The sequence below is a fragment of the Dipodomys spectabilis genome, unplaced genomic scaffold (genome assembly GCF_019054845.1).
Source record: "Dipodomys spectabilis isolate Male_0828 unplaced genomic scaffold, ASM1905484v1 ptg000440l, whole genome shotgun sequence".
In the NCBI taxonomy this organism is placed as follows: Eukaryota; Metazoa; Chordata; class Mammalia; order Rodentia; family Heteromyidae; genus Dipodomys; species Dipodomys spectabilis.
Genome location: NW_024871117.1, coordinates 3,227,598 through 3,247,965, shown reverse-complemented (window position 1 = coordinate 3,247,965; position 20,368 = coordinate 3,227,598). Strand labels below are relative to the sequence as shown.

General features: G+C 32.7%; 1 protein-coding gene across 1 annotated transcript in view; it reads right to left on the bottom strand.

Moving 5' to 3' along the window:
* The window catches only part of LOC122097927 (cadherin-12-like), a gene marked incomplete at its 3' end in the record, with an annotated part of 204,401 nt that overhangs the window by 6,335 nt on the left and 177,698 nt on the right, over positions 1–20,368 (bottom strand). The window contains exon 5 of the mRNA XM_042668503.1: positions 8,142–8,329. Within this exon, the coding sequence (XP_042524437.1) occupies positions 8,142–8,329 (188 nt within the window). The remainder of the gene's footprint in view (positions 1–8,141; positions 8,330–20,368) is intronic.

Here is a 20,368-nt window from a genome sequence, read left to right as displayed (position 1 = left end):
AGTTTCAGATTTCCCATTTATAGAACCAGTAAAACATTTTTATATTTCTGAATATTTCACAAAATACATTGGACTTCACACTGTTTGTAAGTGAAAATAAAATCATTTTATCACAAATGGAAAGTGTAAATGAACATAAAATACGCTGTTGGCATCAAGAAAACTTCAAACCACTTTATATAACTAGTATTGTCTGTGGCTGTAGAGAAAGCTATAGATAATACCTAGCTCAGAATACAGTGGGAGGAATCAAATGTGTATAAAACCTGAGTGCCATGAATAATCATAATGCTATTTGGTAAAGAAAGTAAGAAATGAACATTTTTGACAAGGAGACATGAAAAAAGCCTTTACTGAGATAAGAGCAAAAGGTTAACAGCAGCAAGGAATCACTGAGTATATTTGTGTGGGGCAGGACTTCTATAGCCGTCAAGTTGATCAACCTCGCTAGGCAATGTTATTTGCAGTGGCTGAAATGTACTCTGTGTATGTGTGTGTGTGTGTGTGTGTGTGTGTGTGTGTGTGTGTGCACATGTGCATGTGTGTAATTTTTACAAAAGATGACAATGAAAGATAGGCTATTTGCTCTTCACATGTAACCAGAAAATCATTTAATATGATTCAAAGACTATTTGTTCTTCATATGGAGCCAGAAAAAAATAAGATACAAATACGTAGTTTCTTTAATATACTGTTGAACAGATGGACATATTGAAGGAAATATCAGGGCTCAGGGGAGGAAACTACCTATGTTAGTGGTGGAAAGCCACGTCTTCAGGATGGTAAAGAGAAATAAGGCTTCAATTCTGGTTTAGATTCTGGGAAAGTGTCAAGTCTTACTTAACAAGGGGAGACAAATGGAATTGGATACAGCTTAAGAACTTTCCAGAATTTTTGGTTTCCCAAACTAGAAAGGCAGAAATATGAGTTGGTCTATTTCTCCTGGAAGCAGACAAGAAATTCTGAGTTAGTTGCTCAGTGCTTGAAAAATTATCAAGCACGCAGTTGGAACAGATTACAAGAAATTCAATTTTGGATGAATGTTTAACTGAGACGAGGGAAGTTTGGAAAAGTGTCTTAAGAAAAGGGAGAGAAATGTATTTACATAAACAAATACTAATGCCAACCACTATCTTTGAAATAACACAAGTCAGATTAGCTAAAATTAGGACTGTTTCAATCTTAGTAAGTACATGTTGTGGGCTCCAGTGGCTCATGACTCTATCCCTAGCTACTCTGGAAGCTGAGATCTGAGGATTGTGGTTCAAAGCCAGCTCAGGCAGAAAAGTCCATGAGACTCATCTCCAATTAACCACTAGACAGCCTGAAGTGGAGCTGTGGCTCAAAGTGGTAGAACGTTAGCCGTGAGCACAAAAGCTCAGAAACAGCATCCAGGCCCTAAGTTCAAGACCTAGGACTGACAAAATGAAAAAAAAGAAAAATACAGGCAATTTTGTATGTTATTTTTTAATAAATGATATTCCATTTGTGTTCTTAACAGTTATTAAACAATTAACCACATGGTGGTGCTGTTACCAAGTTATGTGGTCAAGTCAACCTAGACATTCAGACTGCAGAAAGGAAACAAGATTTTCTTTTTGTTTGTTTGTTTGTTTGTTTGATAATTTACCGTTTAATAGTACACATAAAATATAAAAGCCTAGTGGAACAAGTGAAGAAGTTAGCTTACATATTGGAGGGTTCTTATGAAGAGTAATGCATTTTATCACCTACATTTATAATCAAGGAAGTCTGGATTTAACATTATCTATAGTTACATAGCTTTGAAATGAAATAATATTCTAGTTATAAGCAAAATAGTAAGTTTATTTCCATTTCAAATATTTTTTCTTCTAATATACAGACAATCTCTTTACCTTTCTTCCTTTTAAACAGGTGATGCAATATTTGAGTGTTCTTAATAGATATATAATAGAATTGGTACACCACTGATTTAAAAATTATATATACTACTAAATAATTCTGTGTATAAAAGGTAATCTATCATTGTAATTACCCAAAGTGTTAAAAAAAAGTAACAAGAATACCAATATATGCCTGTAAATTAATTTGTACTTTCAATTCTTGTGATATTTTGACTTTGGTAACTTTCTGTTTATATTTTTATATAGTAAGTATATCATCTATTTTCATTTATGCAATAAACACAGCTCTTGAAAAAAACTCATTTCATTTATCTTTTCAGTATGAGCAATTTTCAACATTTTAAACACTATTTTCCCACTATAAATGCAGACCACCTCTTAACTTTCCGATGGGGATGAAATTTTATTCTGGCTTTACTAGTATTTTATTGCTTTATTGTGCAATACCACCAAAGAGTGTTTTCATTTTGTGTACATAGCTCAAAGTAATATGATGTGAGGGTAGAGAAAGAATAGTTTTATCTTGTTTTATTTTATGCCAATATCTTGTGCCTTGGAGAGATTTATAAAGTCTCATAATGTTACTGTGAATTTGAAGTGATACAGTGAAATGACATACTGCCTCAGTGCTCATAAATTGAATCAAAGTTGAGGTTAAAAATAAAATAAGAAAATGCCTTTCTTCCTTTATTTCAACTCATGTAATACTGGCCACCATTTTTGTGTTCTTATACTCTTGCTCCACAGAGCAAATATAGGCAGGATAATAGTGAAATTGGAATTAAATGGGAGAATCTAAAGAACAATAATGAAAATTGATGCTTTGGAACATGAAATTAAGGGAAAATATTTGTTGAATAAAAAATACTGTATTTCATTCTTTTATCCAGCTTACAGAACAAATGATTTTTTAATGAAGACCTACATATTCATAGGTACACTATACATATTTGGATTTTCTATATTGTATTATTGTATTAGAATATAATTCCGGAGCAAATTTGATTTTCCACTAAAACCCATGCTTCATAATTTTATTCTGAGACACTAAAGAAGAAAATTAAGACAATGATGTTTTAAGATCCTAATAAAACAAAAACAGTACTGTTGATACATACACAGAGGTTTGTTTTTGTTACACATTTTTCAATGTATAAGTGCAAAGGACTCATGTAAGAATTTACTTGATTGATGTTTCAAAAATATTTTCATGCTGTGTTCACCTCCCAGTTTTTGTGTTTAAAGAACTATCTGTTCCTTCAGATTTCTGTTTACATTTTATGTCACCTGAGGGATCTTTCTGTCCAATTTACAATGAGACTATGACCTCCATATCCTATTATATTTTGGTCATGTTTTATGACATTCATGATTAAACTTTATTACTGGCAAGAGAAGTTTTAATGTTTGTTGATTTTTTTTTAATTCCCAAAGTGATAAAAGCATCTTGAGTCAAAGGAAGATATCTGTTTATTTCAGTTCTCTACCTTGCAAGTCTGCAAGGACTTTCTCTTTTAATTTCAATTGAGTGAAATTTAATAGACCTGCAATTATAGCCACTGAGCATTATTTATATAACTAATTGATAGCCAGAAATTGACCAATGATTCATTCACCAAAGGAAGAACATATTACACACATACAAGCACACACACACACACACACACACACACACACTTACATATAAGTATGTATATGTATATATTTATATATATACACACCCATATATATATGTGTGTGTGTGTATATATATATATATATATATATATATATATATATATAAATTTGAAGCATTACTCTCCAGAAAGACTATCTATATTATCTAAACAAGTTTTAGTAGTAAATGTATCTCACAATTGCATAACCCTCTATTTTAGTACATTGAAAACATAAAAATAGTTAAAAGTTCAATAAAATAAATATAAATGTTAAAAAATATCATTTGTATTCTTTGCGAAGTTTTTCATCAACCAGATTGCTTAAAATACTTTCCACTGCTTTAGTGTAAAGTTACTTATGGCCAATAGACACATGAAGAAATGCTCAACCTCCCTAGCCATAAAAGAAATGCAAATCAAAACAACATTGAGATACCATCTCACACCAGTTAGAATGGCTATAATCAAGAACTCCAATAACAACAGATGCTGGAGGGGATGTGGACAGAAGGGAACCCTACTGCATTGTTGGAGGGAGTGTAAACTTGTTCAACCACTTTGGAAAGCAGTATGGAGGTTCCTCAAACGAATCCACATAGAGCTCCCCTATGACCCAGCAATCCCACTTTTGGGCATTTACCCAAATGATCACAAACAAAACCATACTAAAGCTACCAGCACAACTATGTTTATTGCCACATTATCTACCATAGCTAAGATATGGAACCAACCCAGATGCCCCTCAGTAGATGAATGGATCAAGAAAATGTGGTATATATACACAATGGAATTCTATGCCTCCAGCAGAAAGAATGACATTGCCCCATTTGTTAGGAAATGGAAAGACTTGGAAAAAGTTATATTAAGTAAAGTAAGCCAGACCCAAAGAAACATAGGTCCCATGGTTTCCCTTATTTGCAATAACTAGTATATGTCTGAGACAAGCAGAAAAGGTCAGATAAGATGATGTTAGGTGAAATGAACCCCCTAGATAAGGACTCAAATGTTTTTTTTTCCTTTCTTGCTATTTTTTTTAACATATTTATAAGATATTTCTTTGTTGCTTTGTATGTCCCTCCCCCATGGTATAACCCCTGTTTTCACTGTATTTGATGTTGGTATAATTTGTGGAGGGGAAGGGGAAAAACAAGTCGTTTAAATAAGGATACAGGTGGACCCGTTGCAACAATGAGAAGTACAAGTTGTCATGTTGAAAATGAACTTTACAACTTTTGTTGGGGGGGTGGGGAGGATTGGGTGGGGAGGCAGGGGGAGGCTGGGAAGGGATGGGAAGGGTAAACAAATAGGAATACAGGTGGACCCATTGCAAAAGTGAGATGTACATGTCATTATGTTGAAAAACAAACTTTACAACTTTTGCTTGGGTGCTTGGAGGGAGAGGGTGTTGGGGGGTTGGACTGGGTATGTGTGTGTGGGGGTTATGGGAAGGGATGAGAAAGGGAAATAAAGGAGGAGGCAACAATGCTTGATAAGAAATGTACTCATTTTCTTGCCCATGTAATTGTAACCCCTCTGTACCTTATGTTCACAATAAAAAAAAATTAGAACATTACTTTGGAAAAGAAATTGTTTTGAAATCAAGCAGTAAAGAATTACTGTTAAAGCAGTTTAATATCTGTTAAGAATTCCCTTTCTAGCAGGGTGTCGGTGGCTCACACCTGTAATCCTAGCTACTCAAGAGGCTGAGATCTGAGGATCATGGTTCAAACCCAGCCCAGGCAGGAAAGTCTGTGAGACTCTTATCTCCAATAAACCACTAGAAAGCCGGAAGTGGCGCTGTAGGTCAAGCAGCAGAGTGCTCGCCTTGAGCTGAAGAGCGCAGGGATAGCGCCCAGGCTCAGAGTTCAATCTTCCATGACTGACAAAAATTTAAAAAAAAAAAAAAAAGTAAATAAAAATTCCCTTTCCAAACTCAGTAAAATGTAAGAAATGGCAGACATTTTTCTGGATTGACACATAGACATTCATCATTTATTGGCCAAGATGATGACTGGATGTGAAGCTAAAATAATGTAGGCACATATATCCATAATTTTATACATATGTATTAATACATATATAAAAATATTGTTATATATATTTTGAATATATTTATTATATTTGGTACATATATATAAATATATAAACTACCATATATTTTCTACCATATATAAACTATTATAACATTAAACATATTTAAGCTAGGGGCAGATGGCTCATGTTTGTAATTTCCACTACTCAGAAGATTAAGATCTGAGATCACAGTTCAATCCCAGCCCAGTTAGGAAAGTCTGTGAGACTCTTTTCTTTTTATTAATCACCAGAAAACCAGAAGTGGCACTGATTCAAAGTGGAAGAGTGCTGTTCTTGAGTGCAAAACCTCAGAGACAGGATGCAGGCCCTGATTTCAAGGCCCAAGATGGACAATAAATAAATTAATTAATATACACAAACTGAATCTTCTGTACCTCAGTAATGCTTTGAAAATATACTTTGTTTCATCTTTACATTTTTGAGTTCTGACCAAACATAGCAGTAATACTCACTGTATCTCATGTTGAACATGAACTATAAAATTTGTAGGTGGGAATGGAAGAATAAAACTGGGAGAGAGAAAGGGAATGGGTGACACTGTTCAAAAAGAAATGCCCTCTTTATCTGACCATGTAGCTTGTACTACTCTGTACATCACTTTTACAATAATAACAAATACATCTACTACTGAAAAAGAGGTGAAAACCTGGTCAATAGTAATGATATCAATCCAAATTTGATACTATTTTTTGCATCTCAAGTTCAGCACAAATGTATAACCTTGTTAAATATTATCATGTAAATTAGTTGAATTACTATACAAATACAATGCCTGTGCATTATACAAAATAAAACTAATATAAATGATCACATGCAAAATATCTCTTCATATAAATTAATTTTAGATTTTATTAGGTGACAGCATCAAGCTACATATTAGATTTGTTTTGTAGATTTTCAATACCCCATACACTGTTTGTTGGTAAATTCAGAACTCATGAGCAAATTGTAAATGCCCATTGATAAGTGGGGATAAATTTCACAGAGTTTGTCCCAGGAATGGTATAGTGTGTGGCTGCACTGGATGATAGGTATTATGTGATTTATATGGATAAAGATATGACTGTTATCATATATAGTGCTATATATACACATATAGTTTTATCTATTAAATTATAATCATAACTTATACATATGTATATAATTTTATACTTTTTAAAACCTATATTTATGCCTATTCATTATCTTTACCAATGTCACAAAAAACATTTTTTCTGATTTAAAAGAATCATAACATGATCAAAGTTCATGATATGTATATAACCATGTATCAGTCCATGTATCATTATGTAGCCTTTGCATAATTAATGTATACTAATTTAAAAATTAAAAAAGCTTTACATGAGGGATTAGTAATTACGCTTCCAAATTATTATCATTAGTGAGAAGACACTAACGCTTGATTCCAGAATATTGCATATGAATTTATTAGATGGAGCTCTGTCAGAGACGTTTGTTACAGCTTTAAAATGATGAAAACCCAACACTAATTGCATTCTTGTTCTGAAATGGAATCACTTTAACACACACAGATTCCATTTTTTATGTCAATAACTAAAAATTCATTGACTAACATGACACTAATTGATCATGAACGAAAACAACAAAATGTGTCACTTGTAATAAGTTATTTAGCAATTCAAATATAATAACCACAATTAGAAAATACTATGATAATGTGATTTGGGAGTAAGAGCATTGGGATTAAGAACAAGAGGAAAATACTAAATCAAGTGAGGTTAATATCTCTGACTGCACTTCATTATTCAAAATTCCTGTGATTGGTCAGGTTAGAAAAGCAAAGTACATACCACATACACAAATGCAACCAATATTTATCTTACCTCTTTGTACACTCTATCCCTCTGACTAATAACTATGAAGTAACTGGTCTGTACTATTCCACCTAACTCTGTTCTATGCTTTCACATGTTTTCCTCTACTACTTAGTTTAACATTGGTATGCAGAATCTTCTCATGTTTCATTTTGTTCCCTAATCTTTCTTTCTTATCATGCTCCTTATAGCTCCCTGAATGTCATAAATATTCATTCTTATTTCTTCTACTCTGGTGATGACAACTCACCTACACTGCCTTTCTTCTTCTTCTTTTTATCAATAATATGGTGAATTTGGTATTTATAGTCTTAGACCAACACTAGATAAAATTAAGGGCATGATTAGATTTGGGTATGAATTTATTTCTACATGTTGTTTTTCAAATAATATATTTCCTAAATTTGTACTAAGAAAATCAGTCAAATCATAAATAAACTCTGGTAAGAATTTTTTAAAAGTATGCAATCAGACAAGAAGAGCCCCTTTGTTCAATGTATTAGAATCACAAATTTAGACTTGTTATTGGGACTGAATATTTCACAGCTTCCAATACTAATTTTTGATTATTTTCTAATTAAAGGAAAATAGAATTACTTTTCCATTTTATTATTATTATTATCATTATTATTATTATTAAGAAAATCTTCCAAAATACAACTCTGTACCTTTTTCAGTTTAATGATGCCTTCTTGTGTAGCCTCATCGGTGACAATGTCAAACAGATTTCCCCCATCTCCTGGAACAATGTTGTACTCAATTTCAGCATTTTGTCCAAAATCAGGATCCACAGCTCTTATTCTTCCAATAGCTGAGCCAATAGGAGAAGATTCGGGGACTTTCAGATGGAAGATGCCTAAGAAAACATATGTGTTTTGCAGAGGCACAATCAATACACAGTGAAAAGATTGTAAAAAATAGCTTATAGAACATAACTCAAATTTAGAACAACATACTGCACTTACTCTCAAGTTACAGATTATGATTAGAAGTAAGAATTTCACATTTCACTTCAAAATTTCCTGCTATTGAATTTGAACTAGGCATTATATATTGTAGAGTGTGTTAAATTAAAATTATTGTTATAAAATAGTATTTATTTTGAGGATAACTAAGTATAATGATTATCAATCATCAGAGTGAAATTATTTATCTTCAGTAACAAGATAATTGATGTCACAAACACACACACACTCACTCACTCAGAAGTATCAGGATTTAAGTCACAGACAAAAAGTATATTAGATACTAAGACTCAACTTTACTTTAATAATACTAATTTAATACCTTCTAAATATATTATACATATTTTAAATTAAAATATGAAATTTTGTAATCCACTTAGTTTGTAGCATTAAAGAGAAAAAACGAACAAAGCTTAGTTTTACCACCAGATGGTGCAAATATATTTCTATGAAATGGAAGCTGAATCAGAAAAAAAAATTCCTATCCATATAAAACATTCTAAGACCATGAATATCTGTAATGTTCCACAAAAGTAAAACCAGAATTTTACTCCCAGGCATGTTTTAAAACTTCTGTTTAGTCACAATTTAAAATGTCTCTATATTTCTTTCATATATCTATACCTATGCATATATATGTATATATACATATATATACATACACACACATATATGTCTATATATTTATATCTCTATCTATCTATCTATCTATAACAAGGGTTGGGAATGTGGCTTAGTGGTAGAGTGCTTGCCTAGCAGCATGAAGCCCTAGGTTCAATTCCTCAGTACCACATAAACAGAAAAAGCCAGAAGTGAAATAGAAAGAAGAAAAAAAAAAACTATGACAAAGAAAAGACAATGTGTGTTATTTCTCAGGCATTCTGTCAAAATAGATATTGATTACTCTATGCAGCATCCATATTTCCAATATCCAGAAACCAAACCAAATCAAAGGAAAAGCTTTACCTACGGATGCCATTTGTGTAAGCACACTGTTCACGGTGGGGCACGTACAACAACCCGCTCACAATCAATAAATAACGGCAACACTACTCAGATAAAAGTAGGGAAAGACCGGAATGGAAAGAAGTGAAAGTTAAAAAGGGGAACGCCACATCAATCTGTGAAATATACTTTTTGTATTGAGGCTTTCCTCTTAAATTCCAGTATTGCGTTTGGAAGGGCATTCCGTGTTTGAACTCATCACGGTGACTCACATGTTTCCGAGTTTCCAGTTGCATTTCCATATTGTCTTGTATATTATATACTCATGACAGTATCGCTCATTTGCTCCAAGACTCCAAAGAATCACACCTGATAATCACTCAGCCACTTTAGCTTTCCTTTCCTACTAAGGCTTAATGTCTAATGGCTCCTTCAAAATCTGCTAAAATTGACAGTTAAATCTTGCTAGCGTCTGTAACCAGCAACTATGTATCATTTTTTTCTTCTAAGTTATGGTCAGTCTTATTTTTTTATTTCCTTCCAATGGACACCACCTCAAAGCTTACATGTAGTTGGTCTCAAGAGGGCTAAATATTCATCTGAAGATATTTTGATACAAATCCTGCTCTGTCAGTAAATTTGGAACTTGTGTACTAAAGCTTGCCAAGGAAATGGCTGACAGTAGATTTGAAAGAGATAGGCAGCGGTTAAAATACTGAATAAGGAGCTGGGCGCCAGTGGCTGACGCCTGTAATCCTAGCTGCTCAGGAAGCTGACGTATGAGGATCTCGGTTCAAGGCCAGCCTGCGCAGGAAAGTCCAAAGACCCTTATCTCTGGAAGTGGCGCTGTGGCTCAAGAGGTAGAGCGCTAGCCTTGAGCTGAAGAGTGCAGTGACAGTGCCCAGGCCCAGAGTTCAAGCTCCAGGACCGGCAAAAAATGTGTGTGTGTGTGTGTGTGTGTGTGTGTGTGTGTGTGTGTGTGTGTGTTGGTAATGAGAATGCATGAGTGGAATGGCCAGGTTTGGCAGTCAGGGATGTAACTTGTAGGGTGATGCTATTATATATCTATTCAGGCATAGCAACTTTAAAGTTACGTATTAGGTCCATATACTAGTTTGTTTATTTGCAGAGTTAAAGATTTAAAGGAAAAAGAACGAAGTGTCAAGGGCAGTAAGATAGTCTGGAGTCATCTCTTAAGGATTACAGTTAGTGAGTGCAAAGAGTTGAGATAAAATTGAAACCTTCTCGTGTGAAATCAGTAACATGCGTGGACAGAGAGAAGTAATCAGCAAGGCATCAGATAAGGCAGACTGGAGATGAAAGATCCTTTTTTGACAACAATATGCTGAGGTATGAATTTTCTTCTTCACAAAAGAAGTTTGTATGCACTCAATAACAATAAATGTGGAGGCAGATTGTGTGTGTGTGTGGCAATTTGTCAATATAAGTTCTAAGGTTATGCAAGCAATTCTTTTTAAATATTGTCAGTGTGGAGTACATCCACAAATTTCATTATTACTTAATGGTGTTGAAAAACTTGTGATAAATTGAAACAGTACCATTTTCCCAAAAGGATTGAGTGAATAACGTTCCTTTCACACGCACACCTTTAAATAGAGATAAAAGCAAGGCAAATCAGTGATTCACCATGCGCATCTTTTGGAGTGCTGAAGTTTTAGTATATGTAAGCTACAAACATAAAGAACAGTGTATTTCCTGTTCTTCCCATAACAGACATACATTTTATTAAGGTTGGAGACACTCACGTTCATTAGACATATATTTCTCAATAAAATATTGCATCTGGTAATAAAGTCTGTGGAGCATGGAGCAAGTGAGAGAAGGTACGCATTAGTCATGTCAGATTGTTTAGGTTCTGCTGGTTTAATTCCAATGACTTGACATTTTGTCATTTTTAAAATCTCAACAGCAATAAAGCTGGGGTCATTCAGATTAATTCAAAACTCTTAAGTAATCTGCAGCTGTGCCAAAGTCAGATCGCTCATGATGTACTGTGTAATTACACTGCCATCAGAGGCATGGTGTCTCTCTTTTGATGCATATGAAACATTTTAATGGCACTCCCTGTTCAACACAGATTAAGATATAAAACAGGTGACAAGATATTGTCCTCAAAGTCAATAAAAATGTATATTCACATATTTGTCAAATATAAGTGCTATGCTCAACAAAATCACCCATGGTAAAGAAGAAAATTGGATGTAGTGAACTAAGGTAGCATCCCAAAGATCACATTTTGTAATTTCTTACAGATAATGCCCTTTTTTCAATACAATGGCAAAACTGAATAGTTATTAACTATGAGCTGAGGGTGAAGGGGTTCTCTCATAAATACATAATTTAATAAACTACATTTTGGTTATGGTACCTACATTGCTTAAGGCAGCTGAGCCGGTACTATGAATTACCAGCAAAGGGAAAATGATACAAAATATACTTTCTTTTCTATATCTTTTGATAAAATTATTATTTAGTATTATAAACATTAACAGCTATATTTACTGAACAAAATACAATGTAATGTGAATGTAAACTTTAAGCCCCCAGCTGATGAGCTACAAAATATCATCACATTTGGCAATAGGAATGACAAAAAAATATTGAATAATCCATTACAATCTTATTTTTGAGATGCATTTTATATTGATGGTCGCATTAGGAGAGATGCATTCAACTACCTAAAAGAAATCAGTATTTAATGTTAGCTAACATTTTATATACATGTTGCAGCTCCTATAAAGGTTACAGAATACGGAATAAAGTAAGTAACAATATGACAATTAGCTCCTGTGAGCATTTAAAAATACTAGAAATTAACGTTATTGTTCTAGCTACCCAGATGGCTAAGGCTGGAGCTTTGCTCGAGCCCAGAAGTTTGGAGCAAATGAGAGAAATGGCCCACATAGCAAGACAGTGGTGTGTGTGTGTGTGTGTGTGTGTGTGTGTGTGTGTGTGTGTGTGTGTGTGTGTGTGTAATACTGAGTGTGGTTTTTTTAGCTGAGGAATACTTGCCTCTGCTCACCAGACTCTAAGTTTGCTTCCCCACCACAAAAATCAAATTAGATAAATAAATAAAATAAGGAATACTAGATTACTGGGAATATTGGAAGATTTAAGAATACACTAGTTCAAATTTAGAAGAACATTAAACATTTTGAGCAACACATAAAACCTCTATTTAAGACCATGTAAATAGACTATAACTTAATGGATTACATTCACTTATTTTCAGACTTGTAAATTTATTTATTATCTTTAAGTAGTTGTAAAAATGAGTTATCATTTAGCAAAGCATTCTGTAAATACAATGCATCTTGATCAATATCAACCTTTTCAGCATTCTCTCCTTTTCCTCCCCTATGTATCTTTTCCTCACTCTTCTTAATTTTGTAGGATATGCATTGGGTTTTTGACTGCATTCAACCACTTTTAATGAATACTATTTAGTATTGCAAGTGATTTTTCTTAGAATATTTTTTGCAGATTCTCTCTTCCTTTAGAAATGGAAAAATACCTATCTGTATAGGTATGAAAATGAAAGACAGGAAGACACCAGGAAAGTTCCAAAAAATCATGTTAGTATTGCTGAACTATTTTCTATGCTGAAAATGGGAAGATTTAACATAAAAATATTTAGGTTCTATGAGACCATTTTATGCCCTCTATTTCTGCAGAAGCCTTGAAGCAGTATTTTCAAATTAAACCAACAGAAATAGAGTCCTCAAGGAAAGACTTAACAGCCAAGTTGGATTGAAGCTTTATGCTAGTCAAGCATTCTAGACATCATGCGAATGGAATCTCTCCATGATGACAAATAAACAGAATCTTGCTCATTATTAGGAGTTTCACTAGATCTTATTTTGGATATACAAAACATTTTGTATCAAAAGCTTTAATAATTTAACAATTTACAATTTTACACTAAAAAGAGAAAAAAGTAATTCAGAAAATGGCTAAGTGAAGAATATAACAAAATATTTGTGGAAAGTCTGTGGAAATCAAATTAGAAATTATTTTAAGATACAATTGTTTATACTCAGAATGATCTCAATTGCCTAAAGTGAGAATTAAGGGGTTTTGAAAGGTAATAGTTGGCTATTCTAGTTTGTTACTACTTATATACACAGATATAAATTACAATATATACAATATCTAAGTTATTAATGGATTGTTTTACAAAACCCATTTGGTACCAGTATATTTTTTCTATATTATTTGACAAGTCATTCCTATAATCTGTTTCTGAGCAATTAAACACAGCACAATATATAGAAGTTAGACATTAACTTGGTTTTGGATAGTGCCAAAATTATTGTTACTAATTACTGTAAAATATTTATATTATTGATAATAGATTTAAACACAATATTTAGTAGTATCTTCTATGGAAGCACCAGGAAAATAATAGCAAATGAACAAAAAGTCGTTTTTAAGGGTAGGGAGACATTGATAAAGAAGCATTGTACCTATCATGTGACATATGGAAATAATAATAATATATAAAATATACAAAAGGAAAATTTTAAAAATCACCTTCTAAATTTTTAATTAAAATTATACATAAAATAGAAAATGAACATAATTATGGGGTACACTTTGTGTCCTGATATTTTTATACAATTTTTGAGGTACAGATAATGTAATGGTGACAGTAACTTGAAACAAACACACACACATTAAGATAGCAGAGTAACAACCATAGTGGAAAGAAAAATTCACAATTTTCAAAAGTTGCATGCACAATGAATGTTCATGGTATTTATGATAAGGATTTGAATGAAGTCATCCTTTCGGGAGCATTTCTGATGTTAGCTAGTAGGAAACAGTTCAAGCTGAAGTAACCAAATGACAAGGCTGATATTGCCATAATTTTGACTTGCAAATTTGTTTAATTACTCTAAGACTTATTAACTCTGATATTAGAAGGACCTTCACTATATTAATCTTGCTATATTCATCAACTTGTCCTGTTTCTCAGCAAGCGGAAGCATGCATCTGGCTAACTAATTGTCACTGTAATCTGGCCTTAGCCATAGCTCTCTCCTTCTGTGCTCTTTACCAGAGCACATTTGCCTTTCACAAGCAAGAGTCGGGCATCACTCCTTGAATTCCTCCACTGTTGTAAAAATATAACTACGATGATCCCCAAGCCTCCTTGTAAAGAAAATTCTATTCACTGAAATTAGAAGGTTTAGGACAAACAACTACACTGCTTATGTTTATGAGATAGAGACTCTCTCCAAATAACTCCTCTGCATACAATTTTCTTTTTGCTCTGTATTCTAGAAAAGGTGTTTTAAGAGACTACATAATCCTAACTACCTTGTTCTGAGTGATGGCTCCAAAAGTCCTAAAATGCACTTGAAATGTTGACTGAATTCAGGCCTTGAGTGCTGTTTCTGAGCTTCTTTGCTCTTGGCTAGCTAGCTAGCTCTCTACCACTTGAGTCAGAGCTGCACTTCTGCTATTCTGATGATTAATTGGAGATAAGACTTTCAATGGCTTTCTTGTTATAGCTGGCTTCGAAACACAATCCAAAGCTTTTTGATTAGCTAGGCTTACAGGCATGAGCCACCAACTTCCAGCTTCTATTATGTTCGTAATCATAACTTTCTCCAGTTTTTAAAATTCAATTGACATATCCTTTCTCTATACTTCATTTCACTAAACTTCAGAAGGTGTGACCATTGTGCAGTTCTTAGTCTGTCTTACAATGGAAAAGAATGCTCCTCTTTGATCATAGTAGGAAAAAAGATAACTGTCTCAAATCTCATAGAATTCATCCTTTTGTTTTCCCCTTTCCAATAAAATTTATTTATTTATTTATCATCCATTTCTACTTCACAAATAGACTTTACTGTTGCATTAGAATTTTGTACGCTACTTAAATTTACTTCTGTATTTCTGTCTCTAAGTCAGTGACAACAGTATTCAACACTGAGAATACACATCCTTTTAAACATAGTTATTCTTACTGTATCTGAAATTTCAGCTTTGACCATTCCCACCTTAGAGCTTGCTGATTTTGTCTTCCATTTTCAGTGTCTTCTAGATCAGAAAAGTGGTTCTCCTCGCAAATATGGACCATATGGAAAGACTTGAAACAATGCCGCAGTCCAGGAAGATTCAAATGAATCTTTGGTTTACTTTTTTTGAGTTTACAACTACAGGAAAATATTGAACTTCATTCTAATTCAAAGTCATGATTAGGAGTTTGGGTCTCAGGCTTGCCTTTAGACTTGCCTCATCCAGAGAAGTTTTCACTTCCTTTCACTTCATTTTCTATCTTCCTGTATTTAAACTCCCTTATTAACAAATTGTGAGATTCAAAGTGTGTAAAGCATCATCATATTTCAAAACTTTACTTGTAGGTATCTCCAGGGCCCTATCAGTCTTGACATATTCAAAATTAAACTCATAGATTTACAATGGGCCCAGAAAAGTACTTGTCCTTGAGTGTACTGTCAGCAGGTGGTGCATCTATCTACTCATTTTAATAATTTAGAAACTTTCCTCAGTGAGAAATAATTGATATTATTGACAATTTATTCCCCTAAAAGCCACTGAAATGCATTCATATACTGTCTTCCTGAGCAACTGCTAAAGCATCACCAGTGTAGCTTAAACAAGGGATAGGACTTGTCTGCTAACTTGTATTCACACAGTTTTGTCCTAACTTACAGCAGAAATGCCTTTCCCATGCTGCACTGCAATGGGAGATTGTGTCCATCTATTTTGTGCCATAATTTTTTTATCAAGAAATTATTTGAACTTTTAAGATAATATTAAGTAGAAAATGGTCAAATACATATTACTCAACTAGATAGATAGATGGATGGATAGATAGATAGATAGATAGATTCTAGACATTCATTAACTAATTTTATTCTTGTTTCAAGAGTATGAGATACATACTTGTATAATAATTTCTCAGTCACTATATTCTCATAAATTTAGCAATTAATAAGAGTAGGAAAGAGACTGATATTAAGTTTCTCTGTTTCTGTGGTATAAAGTTCCACCCCTCCCCATGCTATTTGAATGTAAACTGGCTTTCAATTATGTGGATAATTCAACAATAATGTAACATTTCACTAGCATGGCATCCACAAATAAAGTGGCAAGCACCTTATCAGTCTATAAATGAGAAATCTAGGTGTGTACCCATTTCATTTGCTTTTATATCCTGAACATTAGAGATATTATTGTGCTACATAGTAATGCTTTGCAACTAAAAAGAACTAAAGTTATTTTTAACTATATTGATGTAAAATTCAATAAAGTAGACTAAATTCTGAACACATAGCTAAATTTCCATTTCATGGACTTCAAGAGCAATGTCAGTGAATATAGGAAATCAGCATTTGAAAAGAGAGAAGATTCTTGGAAGAATGAGATTCTAAAGAGAAAATAGCTTCTCACACTATTAAGGAATGAAAGATAATTTTATTGTTTCCTGCTTTTGACATAAGTCTCAGCTCTAAAATACAAATTATTATGAATAGTATAATTATTTTATTAATTGGTAGAATCAATAAACACATGTCTTCGTTTCTTTTTTAATTGTGAAAATACCAAATAGAGGGGTTACAATTACATGGTCAAGATAATGAGTACATTTCTTATCAAGTGTTGTTGTCTCCTCAATGTCTTACATTTTTTTATTCAAAATGTTCTTTTGGAAATCTCAAAGCAACTCATTCTAAATGAGCTATGTAGCCCACTTCCCTTACTAAATAATTACTTGTACAATGTTTCTGATTGTCTCATCCATGTATCTATAATACTTTGATTTATACAGATACAATTCCTTTCATCAGGTAATAAACATGATGGAAGTCTTGGCAGGAGTTTACAATATTTCCAGTGGGTCAGTAACTTTCAATTGCTCATCCATTATACAATGTATATTTAATACCTCCTAAGCCTCCATTAAATATGTAAATGTTTCTTTCACTCGATTAATCAATGTAATTTCTGATGTGAGTATCACAATATGGTATTGGGATAATTTTCAAGGATATTGCCTAATAATGTCTCGTTAGTATGTCAAAAATAACAGACGTACTGTTAAAAATCCAAAATAAAAACAATATAATCTAAACTTATGAATAATGTGAGACATTTAAATTCAGCTGGAAATATTTATGTATGAAAAGACTTGAATTTTCCTACACATCGTCTTGTGATGGGTAAATGAGAGTGGGGTTTTCCCTCATTAGGATAATCCTAGCAAATGAGTAGAATAGATCAATAGCTATATACATATGACCATATAAGATGATGCTTAGCAAAATGCACTCTAAGACATGGACACAAGAGTTTTGTTTTTGCTTGTTTTTTTCCTTTATATTTTATAATGTAATATGTGATTTATTGTTTCTTTTTTATTTTCCTCCTATGGTTTATCTCCTGTTACCACTGTATTTGATTTTGGTACCCTAGATATTATATATACATTTACATGACTTATAGAAGGGAAATGGAACAACAAAATGGTGAGACAAAGGACAAAAAGGGAACCAATGCAACAGTGATCCACACAAGACAATATATTGGAAATGATTTGTGTAACTTGGGGAGAGGATTGGGGGAGGGATAGTGGGAGAAAAATGAGGGAGGGGGTAATAAGTTGGACCAGAAATGTACTCATCACCTAGATATGTGAATGTAACCCTTTTGTTCATCACCTTGACAATAAAATTATAAATAATAAATTAATTAATAAAAAGAAAATGGGGAAAAGATGACACCTTGAATTCTTAATATAGATTTTATAAATTAAGGTGGACATAATTTCTTCCAATATCCTCTCAAATCTGCTTTGTCCTTACACGTGCACCTGTCATACTAGTTTACACATCATTCTGTGCACAATGTTGTCATTGTCTTTATTACAACTAGCCGGTTTGCCAACTAACTTAAGAAACTCTCTTAATATACAAGCCAGTTTACTGGTAGAGATTACAAATTTTATCCATTTTAAAGTGAAAAACAAAGCTCTTAGTGTTTTTCACTTTTGCATCAAAATTTAAAGTTCACGAATGAGATATTTTTCACTAAATGCTGTATCTCATGGTATGAAATCTGTTAATAAAATCTATTTCTCAGGAATAAAATCCTTCATTCCCATATTTTTCATACTATGTGTATTCTGAACAGCTATCATTAAGTAATTCTGTAGAAGCTAATTCCCTTGTGTGCACAATTTTTGAATCAAGTAAAAAGAAAACAAATTTAATAGAGAATGTTAAACCATTTTTATGATTTAAAATTCCAGATGGAAAGTGTACTTAATATTGAGGTGATGATAGCTAATTTTTTTCTCATGTGTTCATTTTTCCCAATTTCTCCTCATTGTCAAATCAGACAGATTATTTTGTCTTCAATTTGACTAACAGATCTTTCCCTTGGACCTTATTTAATACTTCTCTATAAACATAAAATTCTTCTTTCACTTTGACTTCTTGTTTAAGAATTCTTTATTTTCAATACCTCATTGACTCAACATATACACAGACACACACACAGACCGTCAAAGTTCTCTTATCTATTTTGTCTTATACTTGACTTTGAAGGCATGGACCAAATGTTTATATTATCCTGGTTTATCTTCATAATCTGTGAACTATAAATAATATATAAAATACAGTTTTTGAATATTAGATTCTCCTTTCTTGCACACAACTAGAAAAGAAGCACATCCCTAAAAGTACCAGAATTAAAAGCAATATCAGATAACACCATTCATTTAAAATATATTAGTAAAGTAGAAATGGGAGAAGTAAAATATCTACTAAAATTCATGCTAACTCACTCTCGCTACTAAATTTAAAAATTAACCCAATTTTATATAATAATTCTACTAACAAAGGTTTAATATTTTGTACCCTCACTCATCTCCAATTATGGAAAATCATGGCTTGTGTTTCATACTCAAAAATGTTTAATCAAATTAACACTATTTACTATTTGTACTGTAGATCAAATTGGCTCACATCTTCCTTCCTTTTTAACCAAATATTTGAATCTGCTGAATCTTATTACTTTGTCCATACTTCCCTGGTACAATTTCAGAGCAATCGTCAACATATCTCTTCTCAACAATACAAATCTATGCTAACAAATTGTAGACCATAATAATAGTACCAAGTTACTTTGGATCCGATCTCAGAGATCTCATTTAGGCACCTTCTTGGGATGTTAGCAGTTTGGGTACATAAACCGGCAACAGATCCTTAGGCAGAATCTCTAGGCAAAATGAAGCAGATAATTCAGATAATTCATCCATATCCAATGGGCGCTTATGAAAATTACTGTTTATTCTGGTAGACAATTGTGGGGGGGGGGAGCCTTTGCTAGTACATTTCATTTTTGGTAAAGTTAGTTTAATGATTCTGAGTGTGTGTGTGTATGTATTGTGTGTGTACATACTCTGTGTATATGTTTATAGGTATTGGTGTGTATATATACACATATGGCTTACTCACATCACTTAATTGATTTGATTTCCTAATGCATAATTTATATCCATGAATTAAATGTTCTTATCATTTAATATTCAAGTAAATGAAAGCATTACTCTTTTTCTTTTGCATAATGGATGGAGACCCATAAGAGAAATGGTTGGATATGATAGATAGAAGCCATTTAACTTTTATTTTTAATGTATTTAATTAATTAATTTTTATTGTAATGGTGATGAACAAGGCAGTTAAATCTTATAGCAACATTTTGAAAAGAAAATGCTGTTTAATATAACTCCAGGTAGGGCTTTTTAAGTTGAACCGATATGATATGAATTTCTGAACCCATAAAAATAATTTTGTTTGTGGATAATTCTCCACATTATCTGGAACATATTTTGATAAAAACAGGGTTTACTTTCTAAATTTTAGAAAACACTATGAAATCATTATAGGATTAATGAAAATATACATGCAAATCACTTTTCAAAATATACC